At 42.3% G+C, this 20,432-nt stretch overlaps 2 protein-coding genes across 3 annotated transcripts in view; both read left to right on the top strand.

Moving 5' to 3' along the window:
- NFXL1 (nuclear transcription factor, X-box binding like 1) overlaps window positions 1-11,632 on the top strand; it is a 44,860-nt gene extending 33,228 nt beyond the window's left edge. The window contains exons 20-22 of the mRNA XM_058803298.1: window positions 781-867; window positions 3,816-3,869; window positions 8,423-11,632. Coding sequence (XP_058659281.1) covers window positions 781-867; window positions 3,816-3,869; window positions 8,423-8,596 — 315 coding nt within the window. The 3' untranslated portion in view covers window positions 8,597-11,632. The remainder of the gene's footprint in view (window positions 1-780; window positions 868-3,815; window positions 3,870-8,422) is intronic.
- Window positions 11,633-14,431: 2,799 nt separating this feature from the next.
- Window positions 14,432-20,432, top strand: part of CORIN (corin, serine peptidase) — a 119,859-nt gene continuing 113,858 nt past the window's right edge. The window contains exon 1 of one of the 2 annotated variants that reach the window (XM_058803488.1): window positions 14,432-14,617. In XM_058803488.1, the coding sequence (XP_058659471.1) occupies window positions 14,432-14,617 (186 nt within the window). Of the gene's footprint in view, window positions 14,618-14,948; window positions 15,146-20,432 lie in introns of those variants that run through there. The other variant, XM_058803489.1, reaches the window with a different exon arrangement.

Raw genomic sequence — 20,432 nt, forward strand, 5'->3', positions numbered from 1 at the left:
TGTCAGCATTCTTAGCTTCTAACACAGATAAGGACAAAGTAATATAACAGGTTTACTATAGCTATACACTGTTATGAGGGGAACAACAGAAATTTATATGAAGTTTTGACAAATGATAATGTCTTAATGAAAAAACCCCATAATCTGTCATGTTCAAATTACCTTTCTGGACCCAAATTAACTTCTGAACCATCCAGCAGTTCCCCAGAGTCCTCAGCTTCTCCAAAAAGTGTCTTGTGCATCCAAGAAGTCTTGCAGGTGGGATGCTCAGCAAGAGAAAAGATGACATATATAGAATAAGTGCTTAAAACTGAGTACCCTCTGCTTACAGATAACCACTTTGTTGTTTGTTTTTTTTTTTTTAATCAGTACTAGGAAAAGGGGAGAAAGTATGAATGACAATGACTTAATTTCCCCCCCCATGACCAGACTATGTCCTGTAATCTAAGCCAGTTAAGATAATAGATATGAAATTACTGACACTCTAAATGCAAAGGTTCAGAAGGTTGTCTTATTTGTCTAAGGCAAACAGATGAGTAAAGAGGAGAAAAATTAAACTGGACTGTAGATTTATTCTTCCTTTCAGCTTAGCTTATTAGAAAGAAGAAAAAAAAGGACAATTTAATACATAATTACAGGTTGAAATAACATTCAGTCATTAACTTTATATGTTAAACCAATGTTTCACTAAATAAGAAAGTTTTATTATTTTCATAAAGAAGTTGAGAATTAAAATCTTATATAAGGAAATGATTATAAAAGACAAATTCTGCTTAACAGGAAGTGCAGTGCAGCAAGATACAAGAAGGCCAAGTTTCACTGGAATGTGATGCGTTATGCAAGGAAATGAAGAGGAAAGCATATGAGGTAATGTAACCATTGGAGCTATAATTCCTTCTTAGAGCTTCAAGAAAAGTAGAAAAAAGAACACATTATTTTTCAAGGCAGTACCTGCAGAAATGCAACATAAGTGGATGTGCTGTTGAATAGTAGCTATTTTTTCAGTCTTGAATTTATGAATGGTGTTAATTGACTCAAATACTATTTTTAAACAGTATTATGCTTTTTTTTTATTTGAATTGATTGGAACTGGTTCTTTCCTCTTTCACTGAGAACAAGTGATGATCAGTGATGATAAAATAGTCATTATTAGTGCTGTAAGACTAGAGTCAGACTGCTTTACAGAGTATTCTAAGATCTGTCTTTCCAATCAAGGTTTTGCAGCTATCAGTTGCTCAGCTTGTCCAGTGTGGAGTATAATCTGCCATGTGGTATTAGTTATCCTATACTGGAAGAATTGAGACTTTCTGGTAACTGCAGAATACTACCTGGACTGCTGTTAATGTGGCTTCTCCCGAGCTCAGCTCTTTTATGAAGTAAAGAATTTGCTTCATAATTTATCACACAGAAAGACAGGATAGGCTCCTTGCTATTACAAACCTTTAATAAAAACATACACAAAAAGAATTGATGCTAAGTTGCTTGGGTTTTATCAGGTAAGTGTTAGATGTTATAAATGTACAAGCCAAGAACTCAATGGGTAAGGCCAACAAGTCAGCTTCTGCTCAGATTTTCAAGATTGATTGACAAGTTCTAGCAAGTACCACACTGACCAAATCCTGCAACTTTGCAAGCAGGTTGAATGCTAAAGCTCTTGGGATATGCCTTTAGGGAATGCCAACCACAACAAATAGTTCCAGGAAGAATGTGAAGATGATAAGTTCATAGTGTATGGAGTCCCTCCCTAAAGCCAGGTGAGCTGACAGTAAGAGTGCATGAGCTGAGACCCAGCAGCCTGTCTCAGAGTGCTGCAGTGTCAATGCTGTCTGCCTGGAGCAGATGCTCCTGCCAATGTCTTGCCCTGATGTAATCCACAGGTAGAAATGGTCTAAGGCATGAGCAAATGGCCACAAGTCTCTGCTGTAAGCAATGCCACAGACATACTGGATGGCACAACCTAGCTGTGTCTACCTTCTTCTCAGAAGAATGGGTATTTATATATATTATAAACCCATTCTGGGGTTTTTATATAAAGTGATTAAATTTTATTCAAGTTCTTTCTAGGCACCTTTTTGTAACCTGTGTTGATTTATTATCAAATTGCATACTACAATAGCCTACTAATATAGGCACTTTAATCAAGTGGCTTATTTATGTCTATTACTCTTGAATGTGTCCAGACTGGAAAAAAACTTGGTGAAAACTGCAAACATTTACAAAGATAAATTAGTTTGCACATTTTTAAGACATCCATTAATTTCTAAAACCAAAGTGCATTAATTCTTAATGAAACTTTTCATGTTTGGCACCTATTGAGTAAGCATTTCTTACTCATTAGATTCCTAGGAATTGAATGTGTCTTTTACTGTACATTTTATTAAAGAAATAGTCCTAGAAATGTTTTCCCATGCTGTGATTATAATAGTTAAGGTTCCCTTTATCTGTGTACGTTATACCTGTGTATCTTATACAAACATGACCACACCAGAGTAAAAAGAAGCTTTTCTGTTGCTCTTTTCCAGATTTGAAGGCCACTTTTTCTTTTGTAGATGAAGTTTTGCCATTAGGTGGCAGTGAAAAACAAGGGGGCTCATTGTGTAGCTTTTTGCACACCAGATTTTCAGATTGCAGATGTGCATGGCTGAAAAGGTCCTTTACAGACATTTCTAAAGAGACTCTGCCATTGTATCTAAATTAATGAAATTCTCAGTAGTGCTTTTATTTGATACAAGGTTTAGTAATTTCAAAATTAGTCAGAAAACCTGCAAATAGGACTGTACTTTTGGCCCTGCCCCCAGTCCCTGCTGTTTGATCTACAGCATTCTAAAGCATGAGCTAGTGTGCTTTCTCCTTAGTCATCCAACGCTCTTGAATTGGAAATTATTTGTAATCAATTCTACCTGTGCAAACAGTAGTCAGTAAACTGTTTTCATTGTTAGTATGCAAATCATCCAGCTACTAGGATCAAGATTTTTTCATTTCAAGTTATTAATAGATTTTTACATCTAAATTTTCTAAGGGAGTGATTCAGTGACTGCAATGCTAAAAGCCTAAAAAAGGTATAAAAAAGGGAGATAGAGAAACTTCTTCCATATACTGTTCCTGTGGTAACTTAAGAGGGTGAGATGGTGTCTTTCTAATGGCCTTTGTTGGATTTATCTCCTATTAACATGCCTGGTTGTTTTTCAGTTGACATAAAATTTTGGCATCTACAAATGTCCTGTAGTACTGAAATTCTAGATTTAGCCAAATACTCTGTGGGAGTAGAATACTTTCCTCTATTGTGAGCCAACCTCCTGGTAAATTAATTTCATGCCTTTGCATTATGAAACATAATTATTGATGTTTTATCCCTGTTTGGCATCTGTGTACTCTCCAGGATTTGGTGTCCTGTTAGTCACCTGATGAATCCTAGCTATGCATATCTTCAGATGGGAGCCACTCCATCCTGTTGTCTTTTGTATACATTCAGGTTTCACATTTATTTATTATTCTAGGACCAAAATGGAATGCAGGTGCTAAGATTCAAGTATGTGACATCTTTATGTATTGACAATGTTTTCTGCACCATTTTTTTCTTAATACTTTTTAGCATTTAATTTGCTTCCTTGAATTCTGCAAAATATTTCCATAGAGTTATCAATAGTATCTTGCATGACTACTTTTCATGTGGCTTTTGGATGGTGGAGCTCACATGACAGAAAGTTTGCAGGCTTTTACTGAGAACCATTCTATAGGAGTAATTATGACTTCTTAAGAAAATAGGTTTAGCTGCTGTTTACAACAATTTATTACAACTTTGTGTGTCTGGACAGATAAAAGAAGCAGAAACGAAAGCTGCTCTTGAAGAGGAGAAGCGAAGACAACAGGTATTAGGCTTTCTTTTTCCTCATCCACATCATACCCACCTTGTTCTTTTAGTAAATAATGTCATTTACATGCTATTAAAATTTTATAGTTTTTAATGTGATATGCACAGTCATTCCTGTCAGCTGTTACCATACTCTGTGTGCTGTAAATTATTTACAATGGTTGAGGCCACATTTCTGCAAGCAATTTTCATAATTTTGTGCAAAACGGTAACTTTGTATTACTATAGCTTTGTACAAGGTAATTTATTTTTAAACTAGTAAGTATGCTTTATTTTAATCAAACACTTTATACAGCATAAACACTACAGAATACTGAATAGCCTCTGCAAGATTTAAATATTGGGTGAAGCTGCCCTTCCCCCTCCTATCATGAAAGAACAAGGACAGCTAGAAGAGTCTTTGTCCTTCAAGGTCTCTGGGCTGGGGGAGGAAACATGGATTTAGTGTAATTGGTGGTGAGGGCATGTGGTTGGCATTGTAATCCACAAAGCTGCTGTGCCAGCTGCCTGGAGGTGCTGGTCACATTCAGGCAAACGCTCTAAGCCCAGTTGGTGATGGCTAGGACAGGTTTGCCATCTGGAGTCTGCACGCCTTCCAGCCAGTTCATGTGTTCCTGTGCCTGAGTGAGCATTTGACACCAAATCATATTCCATGTCTGGTTTGTGCTTTCTGACTCCTTTTACTCAGTTATCACAGTGTTTGTGTATTTGGTTTACACTTGTGTTTTCACCTGCATGTCACACTGTTTTTATCAGGGATCAGTGGCTTGCTCCCTTCTTGAAAGGGGGGCAAGGGAGGCTTACAGAGCTGATGCACTTGTGCCATTTCCCCAATCTCATTAGGACAGACAGTCTCTCTGTGGGTCATAATTTCTGTTATACACACTTTTTAAGTTCTCTAAGTAATTTATGAAAATGTTACATCTAAATTGCTCTGGCAAGGCATGTTTTTGCTTATCAGAGGAGAACCTTATCTGCTCATCCTGCAAGAAAAACATGGTTATGCATCTGTTCAGAGCACTGGGCACTGTTCTGTGATCATCCTGCAATGTTTGTTGCAACATTCATATCTCAGCTGGCTATAGAATTGAGCACATATTTCCTCATATAACTCCTAGACAGTTCTTTTAATTCTTATTCTCTAAGCTGACCCTGGAAATGTTACTTCTGGCATATAGGTCAGGAAGTGTGACTTACATACAGGTGTCTGAAACAAATTGGCAAAAATCTGTAGGTGTTGGTTCTGCAAGCTGAGTACTGATGTATGCTAATGGCCATTTAAACATGTGAAGAACACGTTTACAGTCCTAGAGCTAGAAAGCCAAATTTGCTAATGTTTGTCTTGTACTGAGTGTTTGCATGCATTCCAGATGCCATCTCACCCAAATACTAATGATTTCTGCTCAAAATCACTTGATTTATAGTCCCTCTAGTAAAGTCTCAGTAAGGAGGCTCCTCTGTAACAGTAGCAGATTCGCTCCACCAACAGAGTGTGCTGGATTTTGGCTGGGTTCTTCAGCAGTGATTGTTTCTCTCTGCAGTCACACCACCATTGCTTTCTACTTGTACATCCTTTGAAGTCTCACAGTTCCAGCTCCACTGTAGTAACTTTAGGCAATATATGGCCACTGTTCCTGCATATGTGTTTTGTGATGGATGCAACTTCAGGGATGGAAAACTTCACCTATATATAATGAACGCTATTAGAAGGTTAATTTAGTTATTTAGTGCATTAGGAAGCAGTAGGATAGAAACAGTAAAAAAAAAAAAAAAAAGACAAAACAAGTTGTTAAAAAAAGAGACAGCTGTAACTAATAAATAGGCTCTAGAACTGCATGCAAGTACTAACCTCAACTACTGCAGCCTTTTTATGTAACATTGGTTCCCATCCAGTTAGAACTCATTATCTGCCATCTGTTGATGGAAGTTGGAGGACGTCACTGTCGTAGGGTGTTGGGTCACATTAAAAGTATATTTTTGAGTGTACTCCCTTCTGACAAAAGTATGCATCTTGTACCACCTTCCTCAATGTCATTAGCACATTTTTGTAGAGACTGTTCATCTGTTAGTCACAGTTTCTTAAAACTATTTTGATTAATACTTCATTAAATGTTTTATATACAAATTAGTTAGTGCTCTAGTAAGTCTGTGCATTTATATTTTGGTATTTGCTATATTTGGTAGCAACTTTTGCTAATACCATTTACAGATGGAATCACTTGTTTCTTAGTGGAAGAGATGGCTTGGCTAGGCTTCTTGTTGTGGCCCTAGCAGCCAAACTTTCCCTCTGCTTCTAATTCAGAGGCCCTGTGAGGCCAGGGTTTTCACAACTGCTAGAGGTGGAAAAAAGATCAGCACTTTGATTATTTAACAACTCAGACCAAGCTCTGTCTGTTCCTCTCCATTGTAAAAGGTTTAGTTAAATTTTCAAGCTAACTGTTTAGAGTTTCAATACTGGAAGTTAGGGTCTTGAACCTGAAGGGTAATTTACTGACTTGTAGGAAAGATTTATTTTCCCTTTTTTTTATGTCCAAAGAAAATTTTTTAACAGATCCTTAGAAGTTAAATAGTCAAGTGTTCCCCTCCCCATTAATAAAAATATATCCTCACTTTCAGTAAATACACTTTTTCACTGTTATTTGCATTACTTGGTTTTGTAAATTATATATTTATTTTTAGACAGGTTTTTGTAGAGTTCACTAGGAAAGCAATTCAATAGCTATTACATAATTTTGTTTGAGCACTATATTTTAATTGAACTATTGTAATTCCTAGAGCTTTCTGCTTTTAAAATGTACTGATCACAAGTGTATAGTAACTATAGAAGCTCCAAATTTTACTTGAGTGTCTTTCACTCAAGTAAATGAAATACTGTCATGAAATACTGCCATATTGTCTTTAAAACCATAAAAACTCTGCCCTTGCCTTCAGATTTTGGATTTTGAAAAACTGTTTCATTAAAATACTTTGCTTTTCTAAGGGAGGATTACCTAGTTGAGAGTAATCTTGTTTCAAATGGGCTGTGACTTTGTCTGAACTCTTCTCCCATATCATCAGAGAAGTGCCAACAATTTCTGCCTTTATTAGGTACAAAGGAATAGACTTCAAAATAGGTCCCTTTCTCCTGCTAACAGTGGTATCAGGCTCAGGAAGGAAAGAGCTGCTTTGTGAAACTGACAAATATTTGTTGTCAGTGAAGGAAGACCAGACATCAGGCAACCTTGAGTTTGAATGAAAATTTTATTTACTGAACTACTACTCTCCATTTCCCAAAAGAGTCTTTTTCTTGTTTTTATAATGCACCTACTGTATTGTCTTAGTCCCTCTTCCTGGCAGCACTGCAGTTGTAGTCACACAGATTTATTTCCTCTCTGGCCAGGCTTTGTCCCTGTTCACTGTCCATGATTCCTCTGCTTCAGCTCAGTCTTGTGCCTTTTGCCCAGCCAGTCCTGCCTTGCTGCGCTCTGCTACTCCCACCTCACTTCCTTTCACTCCATCTGGTTTCTCTGCTCCCTAGTGCCTTGTCTCATGTTTTCTCTGGTAGCTAACAACTTGACCAAAAATCCAGGAAATCATCAGACTTTTTCTGACTTTAGTCTGTCTCAGGTCTTCCTAGCAATTAGATACCTTCTCATTGGAGCCTCATCCTAGTCTTCACTCTTTATTCTAGCTGCCTAGTTCCGGTTTTATTTCAGCTTTGTACACTCAAATGAGTTTTTTCTGTATTCTCATGATGCTCTTTTAAAATAAATGTGGAGGGGGATGAGGAACAGGGATCAGAGATCCTATTGTTTATTCCAGAAGGGACCCTGAAACTACCATTCTATGTTGGAAGCCTGGCATTCTTACTTTTACAATTGTTTTGCTCCATTTTTGGGCCTATAGGCATGTGCTTCCTACTGAAGGATATTATATACCTCTTATATTTATATGAGTGATTAAATGTTCAAGTTACAACACTTAACAAATACAATATTTTTGTGTGTATCTAAGATTATAGCAATTATTCTAAAATTTAGTGACCATGCAAATATAAAGAATTGAGGGAAATAACATAGAGTTTTAGTTACTTATGTTTTTATTTACTTATGATTTAGTTTTGGCAGAATGCATCTTTATTACAAGGGAATGTCTTTGAAGATTTCAGCCTATGCCCTTATAGAAGTTGGTAAATTAGCTTAAATGCAAATGTGTTTTTTAATTTAAAAAAAAAAAAGTATTTTTAACATATTTCATGGAAATAGCATTATTTTTAGCTTAATGTTTTCAGCCTGAGTTAAAAAACTGAGCATGCAAATCTTCAGTTGGCTGCATTTTTGGCAATGTTTTTATAGGGGACTAAACAATGGTTTAATACTTGAAAGCAGTGTGCTTTGTACCTGTGGGATGTAGTGCCAATCTGTGGGTGTAGTACACATCTGTGAGATGTGTAACTTCTGGCTGACAGTTACTTCTATGGAATGTTACTTGGTAATGTTATTTAAAACCTTCATATTTCCTTGTTTTTAATTCTGATACAAATGTCAACTACCTGTGGTTCTCTTTATCTAGGCTGAACTGGAAGCTTTTGAAAACAGATTAAAAGGGCGAAGAAAGAATAAGAGAAGAAAGGATGAGGTAGAAGTTGAACAATCATCATGGCAAAAGTACAAGAACTTCATTATGCTGCCAGTGTTCGGAGTTGCTGTTGTGATGGTTGCATGGCTCATGGTCTACAATGACTGAAAACAACTCAATATTTCATATACCTCAGTTGGATTTTAGGTAGCTGTTATTCCTACATTAGTCTGTGTGTAACGGAACTTAATAAGCATAGATTATGTATGTATACTCTTCGCAAAGAAAAATGTAAAGGAGAGAAGAAATGTCACCTTTTGTGTTACTACATTCACAGCACAAAACTGAAGTCGGACACCAAAAGTAATAGTAGATTCTAGTCTACACTGAAATGCTGATAGTTTGACTGGGATTTGTTAACATCTCTTCTATTATTCTGTTATTTTTCCTTGTCTCCATTTCATAATATTAAGAATAGCTTAGTATAAAATGGTTTATTGAATATATGTTTCCTGTAAAATCAGCTTAGTTGTTTATTGAAGGTTAGTGTTCTTATGCTCATCTTTGTTGTATCACACAATAATTCTATGCTTCACACCAGTTTTAATTATGGCACCTAACAGGGGACCTTGGGTCACTTAGGCTTGCATATTCTGGGGCCTTGTTCAGAGCTTTGTTAGATAAAGGAAATGTGAACTATCTTTCAATTCAGCTGTATCACAAACAAAACAGTGCCCCCCCCCCCCCCTTACAAATGGTGGGGCTTGCTTTTCTGTTGTTTCACCCTACCCCTTCCCACCCTTGTTTCCTCAAAATTGAACTAACTGAAAAGTTCCTTTAGTGGACAGATGCATATGCTGAACAGGGATGTCAAGAAGTTTCAGGGTACAAGGCTGCATTCTCACTGTTGCCCCAACTGCCAGCAGCAGAAAAACACTCTGAAATTAAACCTAAGAGTATCAATTGACTATTCGTGTGGATAAATGTCAGAGTTGGATATTTGCACAGGTGTGCAAAAATGTAATTGGACAGTGTAACAAGAGAGTAATGTGATGTTCTGAAGCCATCTGATGCTTGGTAGTCACATTTAAACCTTCTAGCTAAACTTCCAAATGTTTAAATGTTTTCTTACTGACACTTGTGAATACCTTGCTTTAGGTTATCAGTATTGGTGGGTAGAACTGGAAGGCTTTTATCTGGCTTCAGGATTATCAGAGAGGCTATGTAGTCTCAGCTGAGAGACTGCAAGTTTAATTCAGGAATGGGGAAATCAGAAAACTGAATTTTTAAACCTCTGCTAGAAACTTTTTGCTGATACTTGAGCATTGCAGGTTACTGCACAGTGATTACAACTCCTGCAAAAAATGGGGTGCATGACCAACAGGTATCAGTATTATGCCCTTGTAATTCTGGCATATAATTTAATAACAAATCCTGCAAAAGCAGTGGGACCATATGTATGAGTAAGCAGAAAATGTTGCAGTTTGCTTGAAAGCTCTTCTGGTTGATTTTGACTTACTTGTGAAGGGACCCAGTATTAATTTGAACAGATATCGAATTGTAATTCTGATTCAGCAGCAAGAAAATAAAATAGAAAAGCTGCAAAAAGGCAGAAGCTTTTGATTATATAGATTAAGAAAACAGATGAAATTAGTTTCTTTTCAGTTTTTCACAGAAGTTTGGTCAATGAGGAGAAAGGTGGGGAAAATTTGGCAATATTTAGCATGAATTGATGCTGTTCTATAGTACTTTGGTTGTAAATTAAATTTTAGAGATACATATTACTTATGTGTCAGACCATTAGTATTTAAAGTTGTAGAATTAATTGAAATTACACTGTGCAAAATGGCATCTCCATTGAATTTCTTATTTTTCTAGTATAAAAGGTAAACATTGTTTCATATTGTTGCTTTAACTTTTTTGTATCATATTAATGCCTGGAAGATAATTTCAGATATGTTTAACAAGAGTGAGGTGATGCTATTCTATTGTGACTGCATATGTCAGTAACTCTTCTGTCACTAAGGAAAAAGGAGAGGCATTTTTGTTCAGATGAAGTAAAATGTGATGGTTTATCCAAAAGTACAAAAAGATACCTTTCTGGCTGAAACATGGAAATCAACATGAATGAGAACTTTGTGGAAACAGCTTTTATCTTGCATGACTGTCACTAATTTTTTTTTATTTACTGCTAGCTTTAAAATAATTACAATGGAAAGTTTATCCTTGCTTGTACAGCAAAGAGAAGAAACCTCTCTCTAGCGAGTTATACTAATTAACTGCACTTATTAGATGTTTGAAGAAGTTCTTAGTATTCTTTTCTGCATATTTGTGGGAAATGCTGGAGAGGAAGAGGCTTCTCATTGATCATCTCCATTAAAGATTGCCACGAATTTTTACTATACAAATTCATTCTGTTCATACAAAGGTGTGTGAGTGGGCGTATTCCCTTTCTTAAAGGATTTGTATCTCTTCTGAACCTTGCATATGCAAGGCATACCTATTTTTGAAATTTTATTCAAAATAGTTCTGTATATCTTATCCAACCATCTGAGTCATTTGCACTCTGTTGGTCTGCCTGCTGAACCAGATATTTATTTCTTGGCATAAAAAAGTGTGGGGGTTCAAGCAATCTGCAGTTTAATAAATTACTAGGTTTTTGTTCATTTCTTTAAAATATTTTTACAGTTAATATTTTGCCTTTCTTTGGTTGGAGCTCTGTGTTGTCAACAACCTTTGAAGTAAAAGATACAGATAAAATCACCTTTTATTCAATATTAATGAAAGATGGCAATTTTAGAAAAGAAATTTTGAGCTGAAGGTAGGGTTTGGTAGCAATTTATATGTAATGTGCTGTTACATAATGTAATGAGCAAATATTTTTAATGTTAACAGCTTACAAAAAAAATGCATATTGATCAGTATACATTAAAACAAATTATGTAATCTGACCTGCTGTTGAAGGGAAATTACAGTGATAGAAGCCTGATGATGACTTAACATGAAGAATATTTAGGTATGTGTAAAATGAAAAATATTGTGGCTTTTCCTGATTCTGGATGCATTGTGATGAAAATGTATCCTTCCATTGAGCCAAGGTTCTTACAACTGTTCAGTATGTTTGGGATTGGAAACTCCTAGGGCAAGTTTTTTCCCTGTAACAGTATCAATCTATTGTGTGTGTTAATTTAATGTAAAAACCAAGTCGGACAATAAATATATCAAAAACAACTTGAAAATTTGTTTGTTCTCAAGGACTGGTGTAGTGAAGCAGCAACTTCCCAGGTAAGGATGACTGACACACTGCAGCCCAAGATTTAGGTATGCTTTCTGCCCCCTTCTCTGGTAGTGATGATTCTTCCTTCTCAGATGAATGCTGGAACTATGTAATTGTGTTCCTTCATGTTACTGCTCTGACATAATTGTGAAAATGGGTTGAGGAAGTCGATTAAGGTGAAAAAAATGGGAATGGACTTGGTAGATTTTTTTTTGGCTTCACAGGGAGAAATATAGATGATTTATTAGACATTTGTGCTGACATTAACTACTAGAGAAAGAAATGTTACTAAGCAGAAAGCACCAAAATTTGTTCATAAATGCATTTATGTTTGATTGTGGCTTTAAAGCAGTGAACTCTGAGTTTGTTATCTCAGTAGTAGTTCAGGCTCCAAAACATATCTGCCCTGTGCCAGCTTTCTCTGGGTGATGAGCTTGTGTGTTGTGAGGTTAGAGCACAGAGATGCTTGGTCTGAAGGGTGTTCCAGTGCCAGGCAGTGAAAGCTTGATGTGTGTGCTTTAGGTTGGAGCATTCTTGTTTGGACACACACAAACAGGCTCATGTGTGGCCCTGTTCTCATTTTCATTTAGATTTGATATCCCTCTTCTGCTTGGGTTGCATACTGTTACCAGTTGTTATCTATGAGCATTTCAATTGCTCCCTTCCTTCATGATTATATTTGTATTCCCGTCTGCTCTTATTCAAGTAAATTAGTCAGTTGCTTTAGAGAATTAGAAAATTAAGAACCTGTAGTGTCTTGAATTTCCTAGGAAAAGAAATGCAAGGTAAAAATTAAGGAAAAAAAAATCAAATTAAGTCAAATTAATTATAAGATAATGAGATACACTTCTTTCCACTAAGATGGTTAGATGTTAATGAATTATTTGAACACGGCATTATGATGTCTACATGCTGTGCTACCAGAAAACAATTCTGTGGTATGGATAGTGTATGAATATGACTTGTGATACATCAAACTCAGCTGTAAGGTAGGCTAAACAGCAGCTGTGTAGAAATAAGTCATGCTTTGAGGGAACTGTGGCTTCATTCAACCAAGCATTATATATGCTGTATGTTGCTCATGCAGTGATTTCCATAAAATCACCAACAAAACCAGAACTCAGGCTTTCTTTGTATGCTGCTGAATCTTGCGAAACTCCAGTTTCAGTGGCACTCCTGTTGGAGGAAATAGTTTGAGATTAGGAGTCAAGACTGACTTGGGGTTTGGAATTCACAGTTCTCCAGCTGAAGCCATCCTCAGCCAAGGCCAAGCTGGCTTTGCAGTCTGAGTCATGTACTGCACCTCTTAGATACCCATTGTCATTTACTGTTATTAGAATTTTTGACTGGGCTACCTAATCTCTGTAATGAATCACAAATTATGGTTTGATTCCTGTATTACAGCACAAAATATTTATTTTGCATAAATAATTTCTCTCTTTCCATGCTTTTCCTATTTTTGGTGCAATTGTTTTAAAACCACCACTGTTTTCCTGCAGATGCTGGAGGTTGTTTTGGAGAGATGTTTGGTTGGTTAGGTAAAAGGTGCAGCACTGAGTTACCATGAGCAGAAGCCTCTAAGTATGTTGGCACTGCAGAAGCACAGAGAACGCTGTCTGCACCATAACGTTTGCACGCAAGGTAACAGGGCCTGAATCTGAAGGTATGGAAATACAGGTATGGAAAAGAAACTGGAAAAAATGCTAAGCATCTTGTTTATTATTTAAGCATAAACATATATAACACAATGTGTTTATATTTACAAATGTAAACGCTGTGATGAGGGGTATCACCCTCACTGATTGTCAAGAGTGCCGACAGGGCTAGAGTCCATGTTCATAGGTGGTGGTTCACATTTTCTTGGGAGTTTTCTGATTTACATTTAGAATGATAGCATTTCAGAAGTACTAAATCATACACAGGAAAAACTGGAAGCCTTTCTGGTTTACAGATGTCATCTCAGAACCCAGCAGTAGTCCCTGCACTTTTGGAAGGGTCCTGAACTGTTTCTATTCTGGTAGTACACACTTCCGCCCATTTTGTACTCATTGTTTTGTCCTGTTGACTTTATCATTCTTGGATAGTATTGGTGAGCTCTGTTGTGTGTACAGATCGGGGCTTCAGTCAGACTTGACATCTTTGAATGCAAACACAGGGCAAGGGAACAAATAGATCAAATGCAGGTCTTAAAAGCTGGTATCTCATGGGGGTAGGACATTTGCCCTGTCATTTGCAGCTTCAGGCGGCACTTGGCTCTTGGCCTGAGAATTTTGCTTCAATAGATATGCAACAGCCAGCACATCCCTCCAGCTCCGGATCATTGGGGCCGGTCAGGACCAGGACCGGCGTCGGGACAAGGGGTAACGCCGTCGAGTCGCCGCTGTTCTCCCGCGCAGCGCTTCCTCGCAGGGGAGGAACGGGGCACGGCAGGCTTGTCGCCAGGGGGCTGGGGCCGGAGCTTTCCTGCGGGGAACGAGCTGGGGAAACGAGTCTTTGGCGCCGGGAGGTTCCTCCTGCTGGAGCTCTTTCCCCTCCGCTTCTGCGGTGCCAGCGCCTCTTTCAGCTCTCTTTGGAGCGTTAGAAGCCGGGCTGCGACAGGCCAGCCGCTGTGCTACAGAGGGAAGCGTTGCAGTCCCTGCAGGCGCCAAACTCTCCGTCCCTGGGCTGAAAGGAAAGCCTTTGCCGGAGCGTAACGTAAAATAAAGCGCAGGGAAGTCCATCCGCGGATGAATGAAGGGATACGGGAGTCTGGCCCACGCTTGCCAACCTCCGCTCTGAACTCTGCGCCTCGACTCGGTGGGCCAAGAGCGCCCGCAGGTCCGTGCGCTGGGCTGGCTTCGGATCGCTTCAGCCGCAAGTGCGCGTCCGGGCGACCCGGGGGCCAGGGCGCGGCGGAGCCCCGGCGAGCCAAGGTAAAGGGGTGCGAGGGGCGAGCCCCGCGGGTTCTTGCCCCCTACACCATCTCTGACTCAGGCTTGTCTTGCCACCTGAAGCCCTTCGCCGCGTGACGAGGCGTCCCTTAACCGGATGGGGGGATGGGGAGGGGCGCAAAGGCTGTGCCCACTCCATCCTCCCTCCCTGGGGGATGGCTTTAGGGCGAAATTAGCAAGTGGGCTGTCTCTCAGCGTGTCCCCAAGGGCTAGAGCCTTGTGTGCGAAAGGGGTGGGGATGTGGCTCTTTCTCGCGGAGGTTTATTATTATTGGGTGGAGGAGCGGGGAGGGGGAGTCTGCAGAGCAGACAAAATGCAAAGCCCTCCTGGCAAGTGTGTCTGTGCAGGAGGCGGGTGGACGCGGTTCGTCAGAGACCGAGGTAGAGAACGGTGAGGGGGCTGCCAAAGTGGAGAGGGGTCAGCAGCAGCCAGAGCATGCTCTCCACGCAACAGTTCCCTGCCCTGCCTGCGGAGGAGGAGCGCTACCGGCAGGTCCTCTCCGCCAGCCGGGTAAGGCGAACCTCGGGGCGCTCCCCTCCTCGCGGGGGGCCGCCTGGGGAGCGCGGGCCGGGCGTCTGGGAGGGCGGCTGGCTCCGCTGCTCGGTGACCCCCGGGCTGCGGGCGGGGGCGGCGCGCTCAGGGGACAGTTCCGGCCGCAGCCGGCCCAGTGGCAATTCCCGTGCTCGGCGCACAGCCTGCGCTGCCGCCGCGGGGCTGAGCGGTACGGTGCTCGGGCAGGCGGAGGAGGAGTCCTCGCCGAGCTGTTGTAGCGAGAACGGACCCGTGGCTCAAAGGCAGAAACGGGGCCGTGTCCCCCGGAGGGGCGGCCTAGAGGACGGCTGGGGACAAGTGACCTGCCCCGATGGGGCCGTCCCGGAGCGCTCCTGTGTCTAAACTTGCGGGGACGCGCCGGGGACGGCCGCTTTCAGAGGCGGCAGGTGAGCCGCAGCGAAGAAGAGCTCGTTGTCGGCGTCTCAGGGAGAGCCGAGCGGCGCCCTCGACCCGCCAAGTGCGGAAGATCAGCGGGGCTGCTGTGCCTGGTAAATGCTCTGCCGCTGGAAGGAGCGCAGAGTTGTTCGAATCCGACAACAGGTCCGGCCAGGATTTGCAGGAGCAAAGTTTATGCTTAACCTCTGTCAGGGCTGTCATGGCATTTCTATCGGGGGCTGGGCTCCCGGGGAACCGGTGCACCGTGACTCCAGCGCGGTAGTTGCCCCCCGGCATCAGCGGGAGCTGGCTTTATCCTTGCGTCGGTGCACCTTGCGGTCAGGCGGAGGCACCCCGAGCCCCCTCCCACGGCTCTCCGGCGGGATGGTACCGCTGGCCGTTAGGAGGTGATCCTTACAGGGTCACAGAGGGAGCCCTTAATCATTCCAGAGAGAGCCAGCCTGTGTGCTTGCAAGTGTCCGGAGGCGATAGCGCAGGTGTGGTGTGGGCAGTCTCGCAGCACACACCTGTGGGGAGGGATGAGGGAGTCTGCCGCCGTTATGGGAGAGGCTGCATAAGAGAAGGCGAGAGGGAACCTGCAGGAGGTGGCTGCTGCGCTAGTGCGAGCTTGCAGGGTGGGTCCCCTGAGCCTGTCCTTCCCTCCGCTGGCCGGGGCGCAGGTGTCTCCCCGGTGTCCCCGGCGCGGGTGCGCTGTCCGAGCGGCAGGCACGGCGGGGACCGCAGCTCTACAAGCGGGGAGCCCACGGCGAGCGAGCGGCAGCGTCCGCAGGGAGAGACCGGCTGCCCTCGCCCTCCGCCGCCGGGAGGGCCGCGCCGGAGTGCTGAGCCTGATGCGTGGCACTTGCGGAGAGGGCGACGGAGCTGCTCGCGCTGTCACACCGATCGTACGCGACCGAAATGCCGCAGCAGGGGGTTTCACAAGTTTATAAACACGGCAGTATACTTCAGTAGTATCATTGCTGCACTTGATTTAAAATGCAGAGTCCTTGGATGCATTTCATGGGAGGCAGTTAATTAATTAACTTAATTTACTGGCAGTCTGGTTGCGATTATGAAACTCTGAAGTGAAATCAAATATCTAGAGCTTTTAATGCATTCACAGGATCTCTTGGGAAGTTTTGGCTTTCAGCAGTAAGAGTGTAATAGTAGATTTTTTCATATGGGTACGTACACCCTTCCTGTGTTCCTAAATGAGAGATCAGTCAGCAGACTAAATTCTATTGATTGTTTTTGTAATGGATGCTCTAGCTGGAGATCTCTGTTATAAGCTTCTTGGGTACTGTGGCACATGAATGAATGAATGTTTCACTGAGATAGTCCAAACAGCGAAGTTGTAATACAAGAAATTAGAGAACTACTCTGCCTGTGTCCCTATAAATGCTGGTGGTATCCCCAGAGGACCTTGGACATCTAGGTTCTGTGGGAAGATGGGGATTCCTCCAGCTGAACAAAGGAATTCCTAAACAGTGTTTAAACCTCTTTTAGAACTGAAATGCTCATGACTTTTTTTCCCTCCTCCAAAGGCCATTTATGAAATACCCAAACAGGCAGGTCTTGCTGCCTGTGGAGAAGCTTGGCCCTCCAACCCCATATGTAATCCTCACTCAGCATGCATTTTTAAGGAAGCCACCAGCACTCATCCTCCTGAGAAGGCTCTCCTGGTGGTGAGCCATGTAGTACATACAGCATGCTTTCCCATGTTAGAGGAGCTTGCTTGTGCTTTTAGTGTCTCATGAAGCCATCAGGACAAAATACTGTTTTTCCTGGGTCTTTTGGAGCTGGAACTATAAAATACTGAGGAAACATTCACTTCCTTTCCGTACGTCTTAGCTGGCACTCAACTGTGTGCAAATAACTGGAATGTCCAGCGAATTAAAAGTATTGTAGGTAGATGGTTGAAAATGTGTCATGATTTGAGGTGTTCTATAAAATGTGCACAGGACGATTTCATATATCTCTGTTATTGTTTGGCTGTTAATTATGTATTAGATGATGTCTGCAGATACAAGTCAAAGCTAGGACTGTTAACAGTGCCAGTAATTATTTTAAAATGTGGGTTTACTTGAATGTAGGAGTTGCCTTTTTAAAAATTTTTCTTTTCCTGCTAAGCTGATATACATGTTTAGGTCTTAGCACTCAGCTCCCTTGAGGAACATTACTGTCCTGGCATTGTATTAAGCCCATGTATTGCCAGACACATAATTTCTTGTCATTAGTCGCACAGCCAGACAAGGAATGTGTGCAGAGGCTGAGGTGGATAAGCACCTAGACAGAAATCTCATTTGTCAGAAGGAGAATGGTCCTTTCAATTGAAGGTGAAACAGGCAAGGGAATTTTGGGATTGTTGTATCTGGTGAAGAAATCCAGCAGCTCCGACTCAACTGCTCTAACCAACAAATGGTGAACTGTAAACAAACCCTTTGTTTACAAGCAGGAAGACAACACTTCAGTGTGGCTAAGTGGATGTTTGAGCTCTGTCAATCTTTGCCATGCTGAGGCCCAGCAGATTCAGTGCATCCCAGTTCTGGAGACACAATATAAGCACTACTGGTACTTCCTTAGGAAGTGGGAGCTGTGGATTTGACTCCACCTGGACTGGGAGGCCCTGGGTAGCAGGTCATGTGCTTTCAGGCTGAACAGGTCATGCTGTCAGGCAGTTACATACACTGGCACTATCTCCTAGTGGGGTCAGGTTTTAAAAGGTGGTGGTTATAGCTACATTGTGTGGGAAGAGTCCTGTCAGCGTGTCAGGCATCCTTAGCAAGTGCTTACAAGGCCAGATGAATGTCTTGTTTCTGAATGTCAGCCAGGGTTTGGCAGGGGCGGATGTCAGGCCACTTGCAGCAGGGCAGTTTTAGACTTGCACATGCAACTAAGGCCCTTTCAAATGTGGCTGCCAGACGCCTCCTGATAGTTAAATGCCTTCAGGATGAAGCAGCTAAGTAAGCAGCAGGGCTTGAGGGGGGCAGTGTGATTACAGTTTGAAATACTGATGCTTGTAATCTGTCCTAGTTTCTTTCCCTACTGAAAAGAAATGGACCTCATAAGTGGCAAGCTGGATACACAGAGTTCTCCAGTGCCAGGAGAGAAGGCTAGGTGATAACCTGCTATGAAGTGATGGATTGTCATAGTGGGAGAAAGAAAGCTTAAATCCTCTTTGCAAAAGTCTTCGCACTCATGAGGTGACTGAAGACAGTATCTAGATAGCTGCAGCCTGACTATTCTCATTGCCACTGAATTGTTAATTCTCTTGGTCCTCGGCAGTCAGTTGTTGCCTTGTGTACAGTTTCACTACAACTGTCCTGGGCCTCACTCCGGGAGCCCCCGCCCTCAGTTGCTGAGACTGCAGGGAGTGAGCCCTCGCTCCCCGAGAGGCTCAGGAGTTAAACTGGGGACAGAGAGGGAAGGAAGAGCGCCTGAGCCTTGTCCCTTTGGCTCTCGCGGCAGCAGCCCCCGTGTCCAGCGGGCTGTGCCCGTGTCCAGCGGGCTGTCCGCTCTCCCGGCCGCGGCGGCCTTGCCCGGCTGTGCTGAGGGGCGATGGAGGGGCTGCTCCTGGGCGCCTCTCGCAGTCGGCTGCCCCGCGGCAGAAGAATATGATGCCGATCGCATCCTTTCCCTCAGTCCCCCGCCCTCTATAAATAACTCTGGCTGAGCTGACCTGTCAGATTCCCCCGGCAGAGCGGATCCCCTGACCCGGGCCGCCTGCAGTGGAAAGTCTGAATGCAAAACATACCGTAGTAAAAATAGAGCTGCCGGGGAGCCCCGCCGGCAGGTCCCGGCGGCTCTCGGGCCGCACCGGGCCCGGCTCCCGCTGTCCCCTGGGCGCTCCCGTCAGCACTGAGAGCTCCCCCGCTCCTAAGTCTGTGTACGCTTTAATGCCCCTGTGGTGAATGCTTTTGTCGCTGTCAGATGGAAGCATAATTCATTTTTGCTGTGGAACAGATAGTTCTGAGTAGCATTTTTAATTTCAGCTTGCATTTCTAACCAGCAAAGATGAAAGAAATACAAAAAATGGTTAATTTCCTAAATGTAAAAATAATGAGATGACTGTCAAGCAAGAGATTCTCATTTCAAAAAGAGGTGAGAATGTTGCTACCTCTGAAGTCTAAATTAGATTCCACCCTGTGCCTACCTTGTGCATACCGCTGCTCCCCTGAAGGGATAGATGCTCCTTGGGTATGGTTTCTAGACATTACAATTTAAAGCAGTGCTTGTAAATAAATTGTGCATATATTATTTCTGGTTGTTTTACCTGCGAAACTTGAATATCTGGGGGTTAAAGCCAGCAACAGACAGCAGAAAATGCTGTCTGATGCTGCTGGTTCATCCATGTCACAGTTGTTGGCCCTCAGTGCCCTTCAGGGCACAGCCGACTCCAGGGGTGGTGGTGGCCTGGCCCTGGCCCACAGCCAAGATTTTAAAGATTTTTTTAAAGATTTTACTTCCATCCCACATGTCCACTTGCTCTATCCCTACCCCGTCCTGTGGGATGGGGAAGAAAACAGAAAGAATGAGAAAGCTCATAGGTCAAGATGAAGGCTGGGAGATCCCTTTGTGGTCACCATCATGGATAAAACAGACTTGAGTGGAGTAAATTAGTTTATTACTGGTTAATACATACTGACTGACTCAGATATTGTGAAACAAGAAGGAAAAATGAAGCAAGCATTAAAACACCTCAGGAAAACACCTCTCACTGCCCAGACCTCTCAGCTTCCCTTCAGACTCCTTCCCCCTTGTTATTGCCACAGTTGGCACTCAGTCCCTTCAGTGAGGCCATGAACAGTGCAGGGAAGGACTGTGGTTCTCTTCTACTCCTTCATTCTTGCTCATCCTCTGCTCTGGTGTG

Source organism: Ammospiza caudacuta, chromosome 4, assembly GCF_027887145.1.
Source record: "Ammospiza caudacuta isolate bAmmCau1 chromosome 4, bAmmCau1.pri, whole genome shotgun sequence".
NCBI lineage: Eukaryota > Metazoa > Chordata > Aves > Passeriformes > Passerellidae > Ammospiza > Ammospiza caudacuta.